The 15,637-nt window shown below is 41.2% G+C and overlaps 1 protein-coding gene and 1 long non-coding RNA gene across 13 annotated transcripts in view; one reads left to right on the top strand and one right to left on the bottom strand.

Moving 5' to 3' along the window:
• Positions 1 to 1,196: 1,196 nt before the first annotated feature.
• The window catches only part of adgrl3.1 (adhesion G protein-coupled receptor L3.1), a 123,490-nt gene continuing 109,049 nt past the window's right edge, over positions 1,197 to 15,637 (bottom strand). For 2 of the 12 annotated variants that reach the window (XM_031285822.2, XM_031285823.2), the window contains 9 exons: positions 15,556 to 15,622; positions 14,553 to 14,644; positions 11,126 to 11,294; positions 9,572 to 9,751; positions 8,949 to 9,042; positions 6,698 to 6,826; positions 5,978 to 5,995; positions 5,031 to 5,333; positions 1,197 to 3,852 (listed from right to left, as the gene is read on the bottom strand). In XM_031285822.2, coding sequence (XP_031141682.1) covers positions 3,209 to 3,852; positions 5,031 to 5,333; positions 5,978 to 5,995; positions 6,698 to 6,826; positions 8,949 to 9,042; positions 9,572 to 9,751; positions 11,126 to 11,294; positions 14,553 to 14,644; positions 15,556 to 15,622 — 1,696 coding nt within the window. In that variant the 3' untranslated portion in view covers positions 1,197 to 3,208. The remainder of the gene's footprint in view (positions 3,853 to 5,030; positions 5,334 to 5,977; positions 5,996 to 6,697; positions 6,827 to 8,948; positions 9,043 to 9,571; positions 9,752 to 11,125; positions 11,295 to 14,552; positions 14,645 to 15,555; positions 15,623 to 15,637) is intronic. The other 10 variants (XM_031285824.2, XM_031285833.2, XM_031285826.2 and 7 more) reach the window with 7 other exon arrangements.
• Positions 6,403 to 6,587, top strand: LOC116040462. The gene is made up of 2 exons (XR_004102673.2): positions 6,403 to 6,506; positions 6,538 to 6,587. It is a non-coding gene; the product is annotated as an uncharacterized LOC116040462 (long non-coding RNA).

The following is a 15,637-nucleotide window of genomic DNA, read 5'->3' as shown; positions in this document are numbered from 1 at the left end:
TGATGGGCTGGTCTCACACACCTTTAGAGCACTGACAGGACTGACAGCAGGATTTGGTTGCAGGACCACACCCTGGACCTTTAGGCAGAGGTCTGTACTAGTATTGGTAAAAAGACAGCTGCCTCTATTTTGGAACAAACCAGCAACAGCACAAAGCAGCCTCATATAGAGGTTTTGACATTCTTACATCTTTATTTTTAGCCAGCATTTCCTTGAGTGCAGAATGGGACACCCCAGAGTCTAGGAACCCTTGACAAAAATGCAGGATCACAGGGTCTGAGCCAGTGAGATGATGTGCTGGTTAACTGCAACATGTCTATGAATTTTTTCACCTATTTGTGTAGCTGAATCTCGTTAAAGGTGCCCTGCAACGTCCACCTTCAGCTGGCCACCAATCAGAGGCAAGGCTCAAAATCGGAGTCCAACTTGCTCTGTGTCTGTAATAGTAAGTCTTGCCAAGCGAGGAGGCCCCAGGTGGTCTCAGGTTTTCTCAGGATTTCTGAGAACCATGGCATGTGTAGTCAATGAAGAGCTCCCCTCTGACAAGGCATACAACTGAGACTGAGGCCATTGACGGCTTACTTTCCAATAGTATAGTATAAATGTTGCACAATACACAATCATTAGACAACCATGATGTACAGGGAAACAAACTGAATCTTGTATTGTGATACCCCATTTGTATCTCCTTTTGTAGTATCCCACTGTTGTGGCATCAAGGTATACATTTCATTCTGCAAAGGAAATTGTTTCAGGAAGCTGACCTAAATAGTAATAGCTGCCCTCGAACACAAACATACATCTATCAGCACAACCTGCTCTCAACCTAATCCTCAAGTGACTATTGAAGATTAGTCACAGGTGCTTTTCTCTCAGGTGGCCCACATACATATGGAATAGTATAGTATAGTATGGAATAGTCTCAATGCGAAGGAGAACTGTAGCATATACACTTGCCAGACAATCAAAATTCTTCCAAAATAAAGTGCTCAATATTATTCTGTAAACAATACTGAAAAGCTTTTACAGAATTTCATCCAAGAATGAAACAGAAATGTTGGCATACCAACAGTATGTAATCTCCCTAAATGACTAGAAATGAATATTTGAAGTGAAAACACTGCTGGGTTTAAATCTGTGTTTGCATTTAATTTCGATGTAACAACTGATAACACTGAAGAGGCGGAAAACCGCAAGGCTATGTCAGTAATTTATTTGTTGGCAAACAACTTTCACTGTTACAACAAATATTAGTTATGAGATCATTCAACTTGGAACCCATACAAAAAGAATAAATAATTAGCAATAATATTGTAATAATAATCATGATCATAATAATTTAAAAAAGAACCGTAAAACAAACCCAGTGCCATTTATTTACTCCTGCCTAAAGCCAGCGTTTTTTCCTCCAAGTTTGTTTTGCTGTCTTCAAACCAATAAACAGATAAATAAATAATTTCTCTCTTGGGGACATGAAGGGGGCTTGTGGGATAAATGTGCAAGCTACACTTCATATACTTTTTTTCTCCTAAATAAGTAAACATTGGATTTCCACATTGGACAGTGCTGCTATGTGCAGGGTTTTCACATCTTCAATACACATAAATGGTGTAATAATGGCATTTCACAGGTAAGACCCACCCTTTTTCAAATAGTGGAAATTGTCTTTTTTTAGTTTAGAGAATGACATTTATTATTCTCAGCATTCTTTTTCTGTACAATCTCATCCAGCACAGCAATGTCAATTTGTAGAATATTTGGCAATAGAGAGAATGTTCTTGTGTTGCTCCAAATATCTGATATCTTTGTTTTTTCACCAGGAAGGAAACCCTTTTATTCAAGAACAAATGAGATGAGACCCACTTCCAGACTAAAATGCAGCATTTCCATAGCAACCATCTCTTTCAAACAAAACTTAGCCACTTCATTTCCCCTGTAATTTTAAATCTACACAGTGGTAAAGTATATAGTAACAACTGATTTGCAAAATGTAAGTGACAGTGGTGTTGCTATAAAAGGACCAGAATGAAGTGAGCGTAGGGTATATGCGTATTAATTAAGGAGTGCTTCACTGTCTCTGTATTTACGAAATAGTGACATGACAGATTGTTCCTTGCTCATTCTGTCTTCTACAGTGACCAGAACATATCATCATGACATTTTAGAACAGTTCCACAGACAAAAGGTTTGCAACTTAAAAATGTAAAAAATAAAAGACTTGGTCATATGCAACATTTGTATCTGTATCTGTATTCTGTACAATACATAGAAACAGTTTGTGAATTCTTTATAATCCTTTGATAACTGAAAACTTTTACAGAAGAAAGGAGAAGAAACGGAACCCATTTTTTTTTTTTTTTTTTTTTTAATTCAGTCTGTTGTATTATGATCTTCCTTCTTTGTTTTCAGTGAAATACACAGTAGCCGCAGTCACTACAACTTGCAGGAATGTTACACCAGCCCAGACACAACTCCAGTTTAGCAGATACGAACAGGAAGAGGATTCAGAACATCAGCGGGCTATGGTAACAGTTCAGTTGCTCAACAAAATAGTTTTTGGGATGATCGGTGGTGAGGGCATATATCATACATCCTCCACTTGATTGGCAGGTAGTGGGGCAGGGCCTCTTTAAGGCCAGTTTATGTTGTGTACACTGGAGTGCAATATCCTGCTCTACCCTTTAGAGAGGTGGAAACATCATCCCAGTATGTGTCTTTAAGAGTGAGACAGAGAAACAGACATACAGACAAACAGACAGGCAGCTCCTTTAACCAGGGTTGGGGGCCACGCCCCTGTTGTGGTGGTAGTGGAGACTATATGCTATGATCTGCCAGAGGTCCATATTGGGGAACTTGTGGGGCTACGGTCAATCCAAGACTCATATTAAAGTAACAGGTAGGGTGAAATTACAGAATCCCTCCCCCTCCTTTCCAGGTTCAAAGTTCCATTTCTGTTGTATATTCACAAAAAGTCTCTCATAACCGCCCTTTCAGTCTGCACCATTTATGACAATACATTCAGTCCCTGCTTTCATTTGACCAGCGAATTCGCAACCATATTGTCATGAACCATAGTTAATGTCACACACAGTACATCAATCCAGGTTTGGGCCAGCTCAGTCTGTCAATCAACAACACAGAATGTTTTCATTGGAAGGTCGGAAGTGTGAGAATGGGCTGGGGAGGGATAGAAGTCTCTTGATTGGCTCTATAGACTTGTAACCAGGTGGGAAGGATCGACGGGCGGCTCCTCAGGTGACGAGTCAGACTCCTCCTTGCTGCCGGACACCATGTATCCATCACTGCCACCACGGCCCATGTGGTAGTAGCTCTGTAGCTCGTGAAGGTGATTCCTGGAGCCCAAGTTTGGCATGCTCTTATAATAGACGTCGTCCAGCTCCGGAGCAGTGGCACTCTTACAGGGCTGCAGCTCTCCGGAGCTGTCTTCCTCTCCGTCTGTAAAACCATTCATCTGCCCATCTGGAAGTTCCGTCAGCACTGGCATACTGGTGTACAGTGAGTCTCTGTGGTTGGGTGAATGCGTGTGCTCATCAGTGTGCTCGTTGGTCAGTAGGGGGAAGAAGCTCTCGCTGGTCTCTTGGGGAATGCGCCGTGGCCGGGAGAAGCTGTGAGGGGGTGGCGGAGGTGGGGGGTGGCTGTCTGGCGGAGGAGGCCGTGGCGGCAGGAGCGGAGCGTTGGACTCCTCTCTAATAATCTCTAAACCCAGGTTCTCCTCATGGGGGAAGGCTGCAGGGTTGTCCAGTATCATGGGACCATTGTCCTCTTTACTGCTGCCCACACACCCACCAACTCCACTGCTGCTGCTGCTGCTGCTGCCTCCTGCCATGCTCCCTGGAAGACCCGGGCAGAAATAATAGTTATAGCATATTTCTGGTCATTTCAACAAGGAACAGTGTTATTGCTAGTATGGTGATGATTTCAGCACTTTAAAGTGGATATTTCAGTGTTAACTAGTCAAAAAATGTATTTGACTTTTTTAAAGTGGCATTAATCAATATTTTCACAAGATCTTCCTCTCAGCTTTACAGAGGGTTTCATCATCGTTGATCTCATTGTCCGGCCCTCAAATTCACTGTTTTGGTTGATCTTACCGCTCTCATATGCATTATTGTGGTAGCAGCAGGCAGCTATTTTCAGCAAAAAAGCTCAACAAAACCATTGTATGTTCCCTGCCGAGAACCAAACAGCGGACTAGCTGGTGCATAGCTGGTAAACGTAGTGGAGCATTTGGAAGCTTAAAGCCGCCTACACATGATCCACGGTAAAATCGCAAGGTAGGACGCAGGCACAGAGGGAAAGCACAGCGCAGGTAAACATCATTTTGGAATTGCATTTGCCAGGTGGCCAGAAACACGACTCCAAACAAAATATGATGTTACTCTGCTGGCTTCTAAATAGGTGACTGTACAAGTTAAAATGTGATATGTCAGTGTTGCGTTCACAGGTTGTTTCAGCTGCCCCCAAGTGGCCAAAAAAAACAAAACAGTTATTGCAGGTTTAAAGCTATAGTGTATAGTTTCTGCCGCCCCCACCCCTCCTCCACGCAGTTACCTGTAGCCAAATACGACACAGAGGATTAAAAAACATGATGGACTCTTCAGAAAAGGTAATTATCTTTACTCGAGCTTCTGTGTGGGAAAGTCACCGGACGACACAATCTTCTGAACATAGCCATACTGAGAAATACAGAGAGAGTTGTGTGGAGCTGATAGTCTTAATTAGCTTTGTAGCATGCAGTGGCATGAATGTAACGGACATTCATTAATATCAAAAAGTTACGCACTAAAGCTTTAACACAATAAATTGCAACATATATATATATATGTCTATCAATAGTATAAATGTTGTGAGTAAAATACATACAAAGCACAAACAAAACACAGGAAAAGTGAAAAAGTTTGAGGCTCAAAAGTGTATAATTATGCACTTTACAAGTAGTGTCCCTGTTCTAGATAAAGCAAATGTGTGGAACTGTCTAAACCAGAAATAGTTGACATTAAACCAGTCACCTCCATTGGCCATGCTGCTGTTGACCAACTTGTTCATCAGATTGTGATTGCGCTCGGTGGTGGCTCTCTCATGGTTGTTGAGGTAGGATGGGATGTAATTGGAGGTCAGCTCCTTGAGGATCTTCTTCTCCAGGGTTGTCTCCTTATGGTTGCTGTGGGTGCCGTAGCCGCCACTACGGTCCAGAATCTGGACGCAGTCACTCAAGTACTCACTGCTGGCCATGCTGTAGTTGTTGGCATGGTTACCATTGAGAGGGAGCGTATCCATAACACTGGAGTCTCTTGCGTTGTTCAGGATGCCCTCTGAGGAACAAATAATTTAAAAAAAACTCATAATTATTAGGATTCTTAAATAAATTAAGTGGATTTCTCAGAAGAGAGATTGTAATCATGTTTGATATCATAGTGTGTGCTGTGAATTGAGGATTACAAACTAGCATTGATAATATTCTTGGAAGAAAAAAAATGCTTCAAGCATTCATAATTTATTTAAGAGAAACCTCAGAGATACTTTCTTTTCTCAATTACCACCAGCACTACAGCGATACAAAAAAAGTTTTGAAAAATAAGAATGTTAATAAATAAATAAATATGTTGAGTGTAAAGTTATTACATTGTGAGTAATTTAAGGGCAAACCTATTGCATCTCAAATATAATGTAAATGTCAATTTGTTAAAAAATATTTCAATTCAGTGATTTCAATGGTAATGCTCGTTTTTTACTGTGGATTTATTACTCTACGGAAATAGCATTTCCTATAAAGGTGTGACAAAAATGTGTGACAAACCAAATAAGACAACCATATCACATGGACTGACTGAACGTTTCAGCCAAACAAAACTACTCTTTGGATGTAGATTGGACTGAAAATATTCAAAGTGCTTTAGAAGCAAGCAAAGAGAGAAGAAAGTTGATGGAAGTAGTTGAGTAATAATTTAGCCCATACTTGTGTCTCGATATGGTGCTAATGGACAGCATAAGGGAGAAGAGAGAAAACAGACAGAAGTGAGTTCATACATCGAGAGAAACAATTTTCAGCAGCTACAAAATCAACTTGCACTTGCACAGTTATTGGAGGCATGATGAAAAATGTCTAACAAAGAAACCCTGTCGGCCTTTTAGGGCCTTATTGTTAACTGGCTGCTACAGCATGGTTCATTATTTATTTAACACCTATATAACACACCTTACATTTAAAACATGCGTATACAGCAGACATGCACTAAGACCAGCAATACAAGTCCCAACTGACACATACAAAATAACATTCAAAATGAAGCACATACTGTATAAAATAGAACATTAACACAAAATAGTACAAATATTTCATGGCTCCCAAGTAGCTTTTAAAATAATCTGCAACCAGTAATATATAGTGTGCATCTATAGCATACAATAAATCTGCTGAACTTGTTATGCTGTTTTGATAAATCATCACCAGAATCTCCACATGTATGTGCTGTGAGAACTGCCCAGTGGGTGTCCTTTGTGAAACGAATATTGCAGTGTGATTGATCGCCTCGCTTGGGAGCCATAGGATAGATCAGATATGCAGCCAAAAGTGAATCACAGTAGCAAACTTTAAAATGAAATAATCATGCAAAATGAAAAATAGCTTTAAGCTAACGTTCCAAATGTTGTATATTTATAGGAACATCAGGCACACCTTGGGTGTTATACATGCCCACGGCTGGGTTGTTATAGACTGCCGAGTCCCCCAGGAGAGTGTTATAAGGATTGTTAGTACCATGGGGACGAAGGAGAGCATTAGTTATAAGATGATTAGCCATGGCTCCTGGTACAGGCAGATAGAGAAAGAGAGAGGAAGAGCAACAGCCAAGTCGAGAGAGGAAGAGAGAGAAGCACTCAAGAAAATAAAGGCAGAGCAGAGAGAGAGAGAGAGGGAGAGGTTGGAGGAGAGAGCATGTAGACATTGCAGAGTGGAGGTAAGCAAGAAGGAAAAAGAGGAAGGGAGAGTGAGATGGAAAGTGAGTGTGTGGAAGAAGGAGGGAGAGAAGAGGACAAGTAAATCAAACAAGCAAACATAGTTTGAGGTGAAAGCCAAGAAAAAGCTTGACAAGTCATTCTTGCAGCCACTGCATACAGGCCGAGGGAGGGGACGAGAGAGAGAGAGAGAGAGAGAGAGAGAGAGAGAGAGAGAGAGAGAGAGAGAGAGAGAGAGAGAGAGAGAGAGAGAGAAAGTAGCATGGCTTGGAGAAGATTGTGCTGCAGTTCAATACGCTTGAGCAGAGCAGCATGACTACAGGCTAGTTAATGGACAAAGGGGCCACAAAAAAGTGTTCTCAGTGCATTTCCTTCCCTAGGTTGGATCATGTACACATAAAGACACAAAAACAGAAGACGAATGACCACGACAGTTCCTATAGATTAATCCACACGTTTTGTATTCCCCACTGTTGTAGGATACCACAGTTTAGTTCATATTAGTAAACCTTCATTACTATTTCATATATGAGTAGTTGGCCAGCAGCCTGAACTTGGCTGACGTAATTGAGCTACAGGTAGAATAAATTACAAAGAATAGAAAAGTGGAATGTGCCATCAGAGTAGATAGAACTACTTCAATATAGACTTAAATGTGTAATTATATTATATACTAATTAATTTATAGGGGACATTACACATTAATCAATACTGACATAAAAACGAGACAATATATATTCTACATTGAATAATGTCTTCAAACCGAACTTCAAAGTTCAAATGCACACACTCCTTCTCCATTTTACTCTGTCCTTATTTCAACAAGTCAATCTCCTATCAGAATATCCAATTTATTCCATCCCATCCTTATTCACTAAGCCACAGTACATAGTCATTTGAAATCTACTGGCTAAGTAGCTCTCTGCACCATACTTTAAAGTGTGAGGGAAGGAGGGGGGCGGGGGTGTCTTAAGCCCTACCTCGCTAAGTGTGTGATAATTCAGGCGCTGACACACACCGTGTCTGCTTTAGCATCAATCTGTCATGCTAACAGCTTATTAGTAGCCTGAAGGAAGCGAGGGCCACACCTCGACTTAGAGACTAACAAATGGCAGAGTATGTGTGTGTGCGATCCACTGTGTGTGTGTGTGTGTGTGTGTGTGTGTGTGTGTGTCAAAATGTTCAGCCATTTGGATGTCTATGTCCTCATTACCGTAGCCCTCAGACAGCTCTACTAATGGAATCCATTCTTACAGTGACTTTCTCTTGAGGGACAGCAATAGACAGCTCTGAATACAGTGGAAATACAGTGAACTAAGACTAATACACATTGAAAAGCTTGGTGTAACTAGAGTAGCCCTCATATAATGAGATGAACATGCATTACACTGCTCTACTTTACCGTACATTGGTGAAAACGGACTCACAGTTCATTTTATAATCAGTAACTTCAACTGAAGAGACACACTACTACATTAACTAACAGCTAACAATAAAGTATTAATCTAATGCAGCTCTGCATACCTTAAAGTATAATAATGAAAGGACCACTGGTGTTCAGCTCAGGACTTGCACACATACTTTAACTTAAAGGATGTATCACCCACAAATGCTTCAAAAGATGACAATCCTTGGAAAGAGAAGTATAGAAGCCCTCTGTAGCAGAGTCAACTCTGCACTCTGTAGAATTATAATGGGACCACAAACTGATTGATGTTTCAGTTTTCACAAGTCTCCTCCTAACTCTCCCCCCTGTAAAGTCATCCATTGAAGCAGCAAGAAAAAAGTAGTAAGTGATATTTACACTCTGTGCTGCTAATCTTCCTCTCTAGAAGAACACAGTACCATTAATAGGAGTTTGGACTCCTACCACTTTACTAAATGACAGTGTATGCTGCCTGAGCCTCCCGCTATTAATACAGTAGATATGGTGACAGTGATGAGGATGCAAATGTTAGGTATCCTGTGGTTACCTCTGTTGAGTGTGGCGGAGCTGTTGATGTCTCCAGTGATGAAGGAAGACTCCTGTTTCCTCACAGTGTCATTCCACATCCGCCTGATTCGACTCTATACACAGGAGAAAAGAAGCAAGAGAGAGAGAGAGAAAGAGAGGGAAGAGGAGGAAGAAAAGGTATGGACAAAGACACAGAGGAGTGGCAATAATGAAAGGGAGAAAGAATAAAAGGAAGGAGCAGGAGCAAATCAGGGGATGGGAGGACATTACGACAAAAGAGGAAAGGAAATATGGTAAGAAACGTAATATATGAAGGTATGATGTGCAAAATGAGGGCAAATTAGTGCAGGAGAGGCAGTAAAGGGTAAAAGCAAAGCAACGACCAGCAAGAGAGAAACAGGTGGGGGAAAATAATCACTCATCAATGTCATATATACTCCATCTACCTGTGTGTCAGCATCAATATGTGAAGGTCTGAGTCAGGGTTTGGGCTATCTCACTTTTTTGCACAGTTATAGTCTTCTTCTTTTTTTTTTTTTTTTTTTTTAATTTGCCTACAATAAAAATTGAAAACTCTGAGTTGAATCTAGTTGAAAGTGAACAGCGATAACCCAAAAACCTCATGGCGTGCTCCGGCCTCACCTGAGAGTCTGCTGTGCTGTAGCGTCCAGGTGTGCAGGCAGGTAAGCTCACCTGTGAGCCTGTGGAGTAGCGGCCCGGCGTCCGTGAGGTGGTGGTCTTACTGGAGGAGGAGATAGACGTCTCCACGCTTTTGCCGCTGCAGCAGTGAGTACGCAGACATTTGCCGTACTCTTTACGCACCTAGGCAGGGGAGGTGTGAGGGGGAGAGAGTTACACACCGACACACTATCCACATACTGTATATAATATATACAACCAAAAAGCACACATGAAGGAGGAGGAAATGATTGATGTTCCACTTTTAACTTGCACATATTGAAGCATATTTTTAAGATGACAAAACAGCAAAGAAACAGAATGGAAGGGCTTAACTTAATATAGTGTCTCTGTTAACTTCTTGTCCTCAAATTCCTTCTGCGAACACTAACTCCATCCAAATTTAGACATTAACAGATTAACTTCTATAAACTTTCCCCCCATAAACATCCACCCCAAATGTTATTACTGCCACATATCCATCTGAAATAGACATATTCCTCAGGGGGACATATGAAGCACTTGTACACACAGAACATCTGCATTTAGATCCCAATCAAGTTAGAACAAATAGGACTTTAATTGCTTTTTAACAAGCTTGTTGGACTGACAGACGTGTATTGCCACATGCTCTGTTTGAACAGCTGTGTGGTGAGTAGCTCCATGCAACTTGGGAGAAACCATGTTGGGTCGCAGCCAAATAAAACCTCAGCACTGTTCTGAGGACATTTCTCAGAATACCTGATCCCATGGCCTGACACATACTTAAGTATATTGCACACATACACATACACACACACTGCACTTGTTTACTGGTGGTACAGTTAAAACTAAAAACTCTCTGCGGGACTGCAGACAGACGAGAGTATTAAGCTTTTGATGAATTTTCTTTCCATTTCCTACTCCTCTTCTGTACTCCCAGGCACTGCGAGTGTGTGGGAGACTGTAAAAATATCCCAGGATCTGTAGGCTCTTCCTGGAAGCCACATATAATTCAAATATTTAAAAAAACCTAACCCAAAACATATATAAAATTAGTTCATCTTTTCGAAATGAAAAGGGGATTGTGTTTATCAATGTGAGTGAGGTTGTTGTATTAAATCATCAGAGGAGTTTACCTGTTACCACTGCCACTTAGACATCAAAACAGACATATTTCCTCTGCCTGTGCCCAAAATGTACAATGTACAACAAATAAGATCTAAATATTATCAAAGTTTTGAACAAGCTATTTCAGGCTTGATGACCCTGCCTGATGATGAAAAACGTTCTTTTCGGTTGGGGGAAGACAGAAACACTGTTTGTTACCTGCTGCCACAAGGCCAGACAGACAGTGAAAGAGAGAGTGAGAGGTAGTCAGTATGAAAAAGTGAGAGAATTGAGCAGCCAGGGGGGCTACTAAATGACCAATCAAACTCTGTGACAGCTCTGCAGGTATTTTTGGTGTCCCTGCTGATCAATGCTAGCATGTGTGTGTGTCTATTTCTGTACAGCCTTGTCTCTGTTTGTCTCCCTCACCTTCTTCTGCAGTATGCAGTGAAAGATGAAGATGAACATGCCCTGCAGAGAGTTGAAGATGGTGAAAAGGTAGGCCATGATGACGGTGCTCTCGTTGATGTACATCAGCCCAAAAGCCCAAGTCAGGCCCAGCAGACACAGCAGGGCTATGGCCCCGATCACCCAAGACCTAGAAGAAGAGGGGAAATAATTGAGAGGGAGAAATGCTGCATGTCGCTATCAGTTAAAGTGTCACTCAATGTCTTACATTCTTGACAACATCACCATTTGCTACGCCACATAATGGGTAAAGTATATATATATATATATATTGCAGGTTTAATTGTAAGTCGAATGACATGAGAGGCATTTTTTTTTACTGGATCAGAAAAGCTATTCAGCCATGTTTAATGCATGTGGGATCATGAGGCAGGAGAAAGGGGTTAGAGAGGGTTCAATGTAGGATGGAGAAAACAGTGGGAGGTTTTGCCAAAAAGAATTACACTCGTACGAAAATGGTAAGAGAATAGAGAGAAAGTGGATTTGCTCATTTAGATACCATCTCAAGAGAGGGAGGGGTGGTTATAAGCTAGTTGACGTCAGCAACAAATACAGAGAAGGTCAAGCATACAGGACTTTTTCCAAGTTTAATCCAAACTCCATCACTCAAAGTACATTGCAGAGGGTAAAAGACGTTTTCGCAGGCAGAAGTGGGTACTGAAGTCTGTTAGAGCAATTGTGACTATAACACTTTAATAGAATGAATTTTAATAAAAGTTTTCAAGGCTGTGAACCTCCGTTTCATATAAAGCCTATGCAAAAGTGAGTCATAAGGGCCAAATGTCAGAGGAATGTGGTTGCGTCGAGGCATGTGTATACATTGTAAGTCCTTGCCTGAGAGTGTGCACGTTATTGTGTGTGTGGCCATGTGAGTGGCTCCACTGGGCAGCAAGTAGAGGGACATTGCAGCCATTATAAATGACATTTCCTACTAAAGGTCACAGTTTCTGGTCTGCCACAGCCGAGATGATGGCTGTTAATTTGATTGGCTGACTGGACAGTGATCACCTCTCATGCGAGGGATGGAGACAAAGAAAGGGTGTAAGGAAAGAAAGAGCGCGATGGGAGGGGGAGAGAGAAGACGACAGAGGTTGAGATATTAGAAGAGTTAGGAGGAAAGAAGAGAGAAAGAGGAGGAGAGTAAGTGAGTGAGACTGAGGTGATTGATTCGATGTTGCCCTCTGTGGCACCATTCAGGCGAGACAGAACCTCCAATAAAGCTCGTCTGACGACCCTCTTCAATAAAGGGTACACTCATCCCTCACTTTTCCATCCCTTCATTCCACCTCTTTCTCCAGTGCTCCCTTGAGTCATGGTTTCTCTAGCAGCTCTGGTTCCCCTCATCCACATCTCACCATTATAATATTTCAATAGCACATTAGGTCTATAAGTCATTTGGGCTCACAAATCACACATCAACATGTAATCCATTTCACAAGGCAGTTTAACAGTTAATTTAGGGATATGCATAGACTCTAGGGAGGTTGGACAGATACATAGGACAACAAGCAAACCAATCAAAATGTCGCCAAGAAGACGAAAAGCATCCTGATTGGAGAGTGGCCTTACCGGAGCCAATCCACAACAAAGACAACTTATGATGGCTTGGAGTTAAAGAGACAAAGAAAACAAAAAGAAGAAAAAATAAGACAAAAAGGGCATGATGATGATTAACAAGTAAATGAACCACAAAAAGACATGACTAATGAAGTGTAAAACATTAAAACCTATTGAGCCTTTAGTGTGCTCAAAAAGACAAAAGAAAGTCATTAAAAAGGAGGGGGAAAAAGAAGATCCAAAAGCATCATATTTTAAATCATTCTATGATTTTCATCTTTCATCAGGCTTTTCGATTACATTCCCCTGAACTGCAGAGAAGCAAAGATCAGCTGATTTTGTCTTTATTTCTGAAATGCTTCCCACTTGGAAGTCCTGCTTAAAACTGCGGTCATGAAAGATACATTGGCATTAATGTTTAAATGATAAATCAAATGAGTAAGCCATCTTGTGATTTATATTATGGCTTCTGAGCTGTGCCTCAGTAAGGCGTTGAGCTCCAAGCCATGAGCGTATTGTTTGAATTAGACTAAAGTCTTTTGTCTTGAGCTGCACTGGAACAAGAAATAACACAATCCTGATTAGTTAGCTTAGTAGAGACAGAGTTTCAGTGTTCAGTGGAAATGAAGTCATATTTTAGTAACGTTCTCTAAGGGTGAGATGAGTAAAAACATGACTGGGAATGATAATATTATGGATTCAATGAGGAGCATCTTGAAATTATTAAGAAAGTGTGCTTCATTATGCTGCTAAAATACAAAGAAGGCTGATGAAGATTCGATTTATGGTACTGACAAACTAAGGAGATCATCGGCCGTCGGTTCAAGTTGGGCTGGCGGTGAGCGTCTGTCACCCTAGTTTTTCAATGTGTGTCATGCACCATCGCAACTCGTCTCCTTTTTATGGCCAATTCAAGGCAAGAGGGCACACACAGAAGGCTCTTCTCATTTTGATATTTTTTTCATCTCATCTTCATTTTCATTTAATCTCATCTGATTAATCCATACAGTGTAGGGCTGCCTCTCACGCAGGTGCAGAACGCGCGTTAGTTGGCCGTCAACTGTAGTCTTTGCGGTGTGTTCAAGTGCAACTTTTTGGCCAAGACACTTCGTCGGAACAAGTTCTTTGCCGTCTGCCTAGTGTGTCAGCACCTTTAATGGAATAGTTTGACATTTGGTAAATACACTTGGATGCTACTCTAAAGCCTGTAAGGTAAATATGAAGTCGGAGCTAGTAGCCTTTTAGCTTAGCTTAGCATTAAGACTGAAAACAGCTAGCCTGGCTGTTTTAAAATTACATTTTAACAAAATCTAAAGCTTACTAATTAACACATTGCATATTGTTTGTTTGATCCATACAAAAACCAAAGTGTTAAAACAATAATTTGTTGCTTTACAGGAGATTGAGGGAAGGACTATTTCTCTCCGGGCTAAGAAATGTTGGCACATAATCCCCGGTAAAACCACTGCTTGTTTGTTTTTTGTACAGATAAAACAAACAAGATATAACTTGTTCATTAGTGAGCTTTAAAGGTGCTGGTAGGATAAATAGGATAAGTCTGTTACCTTCTGACAGTTTGGCTAGCTGTTTCCCCCTTTCCAGGATAACTGGCTGCTAGCTCCAGCCACATATTGAGCAGACAGACAAGTGCTACCAATCTTCTGATTTAAATCTCGGCAGGAAAGCAAATAAGCGTATTTCCCAAAATAGTGAATTATTCCTTTAACTTAATCCACACACACAATCACACACACAAGCATGCATAATCACACCCGCTTTCGAACCAGGCACGCTGGAGTGATGGCAGGACTTTATGCATACATGTACTTACTTGATGTTGTCCAGACACCCAGAGTCTGGTTTGAGAATAGCCGTATGATGGAACATCTTATAAAGAGCAATGCCGAGGAAGATTACATTCAGCTGAAATACACACAAACATACAATGTAATATTCTGTGGCAACAAGCCTAATTAAAGACAGTGTCACCACAACAATTCACTCACACACAGTGCATATCATTTCATTTTCCCTTCCAGCAGTAATTGGCTTGGGGACACAGTATCAGCCCACAATCAACAGCCCTTTATGTGCTCAAAATACAGCAGCTTGAGCATCAGGGAAAATACAGCAGTCATTACATCCACTGAGGATCATTGTTACAATAGAATTCCAATTCTCACAGATGCTGTCTATTCTATTGGCCTGCTACTGCATAGATAGGGTGGTTTAATAATGACTGTCTGGACTGTTGTGCACGGTCTCCAAGGCTGTATATGTTACCTGAGAGACATAACAGAGCAGGCCCACCTGCACTGCTGCCCCTTACAGCCCTAGTTACAGTAGATCAGTGATAGCCTGCTTGACCTTTCTAAAATGAGTACAGAGCTGACAGTCACCTAATTAGGAACATGTCCAATTGCTTTCATTCTCTCTTTCCCAAACTGTGTGTCTTTGCTGTCTGTGCTATGGGCTGCATTGTAATAAAGAAGCTGGGCCGGGAGGAAGTACAGTGCCTGGATTATCAAATAAGTGCTTAAGAGCAACATAACTTTGTAGAGTTCTTATCATAATCTGCGGTTCGTCCTTCCGAAGATTTCCAGCTTGTTGGAATATGTGCCCACTTGAGAGTTAATCCATGAGTGGGAATTATTAAATTGACATATAAAGTTCCCTTCGCTTACACTGCTGTGGAGCTCTGGCAAACCTTGTGGGAAGATTAACAAACACCTTAATGTAACCATGTCGTTCCTGCACGAACATGTGGCAGCAAGTCTACTTTGTACATGTAGTGCAGTGTTATGTGTGTGAGCATGCATGTAGGTGTATCTCACCATAATGATGAGCGTAGCAGGGCCGATAAAGCTCCAGATGAAGTATGTGTCCAATCGCAGCCAGCACCTAGAGAGACAGAGA

This window comes from Sander lucioperca, chromosome 4, assembly GCF_008315115.2.
Source record: "Sander lucioperca isolate FBNREF2018 chromosome 4, SLUC_FBN_1.2, whole genome shotgun sequence".
Lineage (NCBI taxonomy): Eukaryota > Metazoa > Chordata > Actinopteri > Perciformes > Percidae > Sander > Sander lucioperca.
This window is presented reverse-complemented; position numbering and strand designations above follow the sequence as displayed.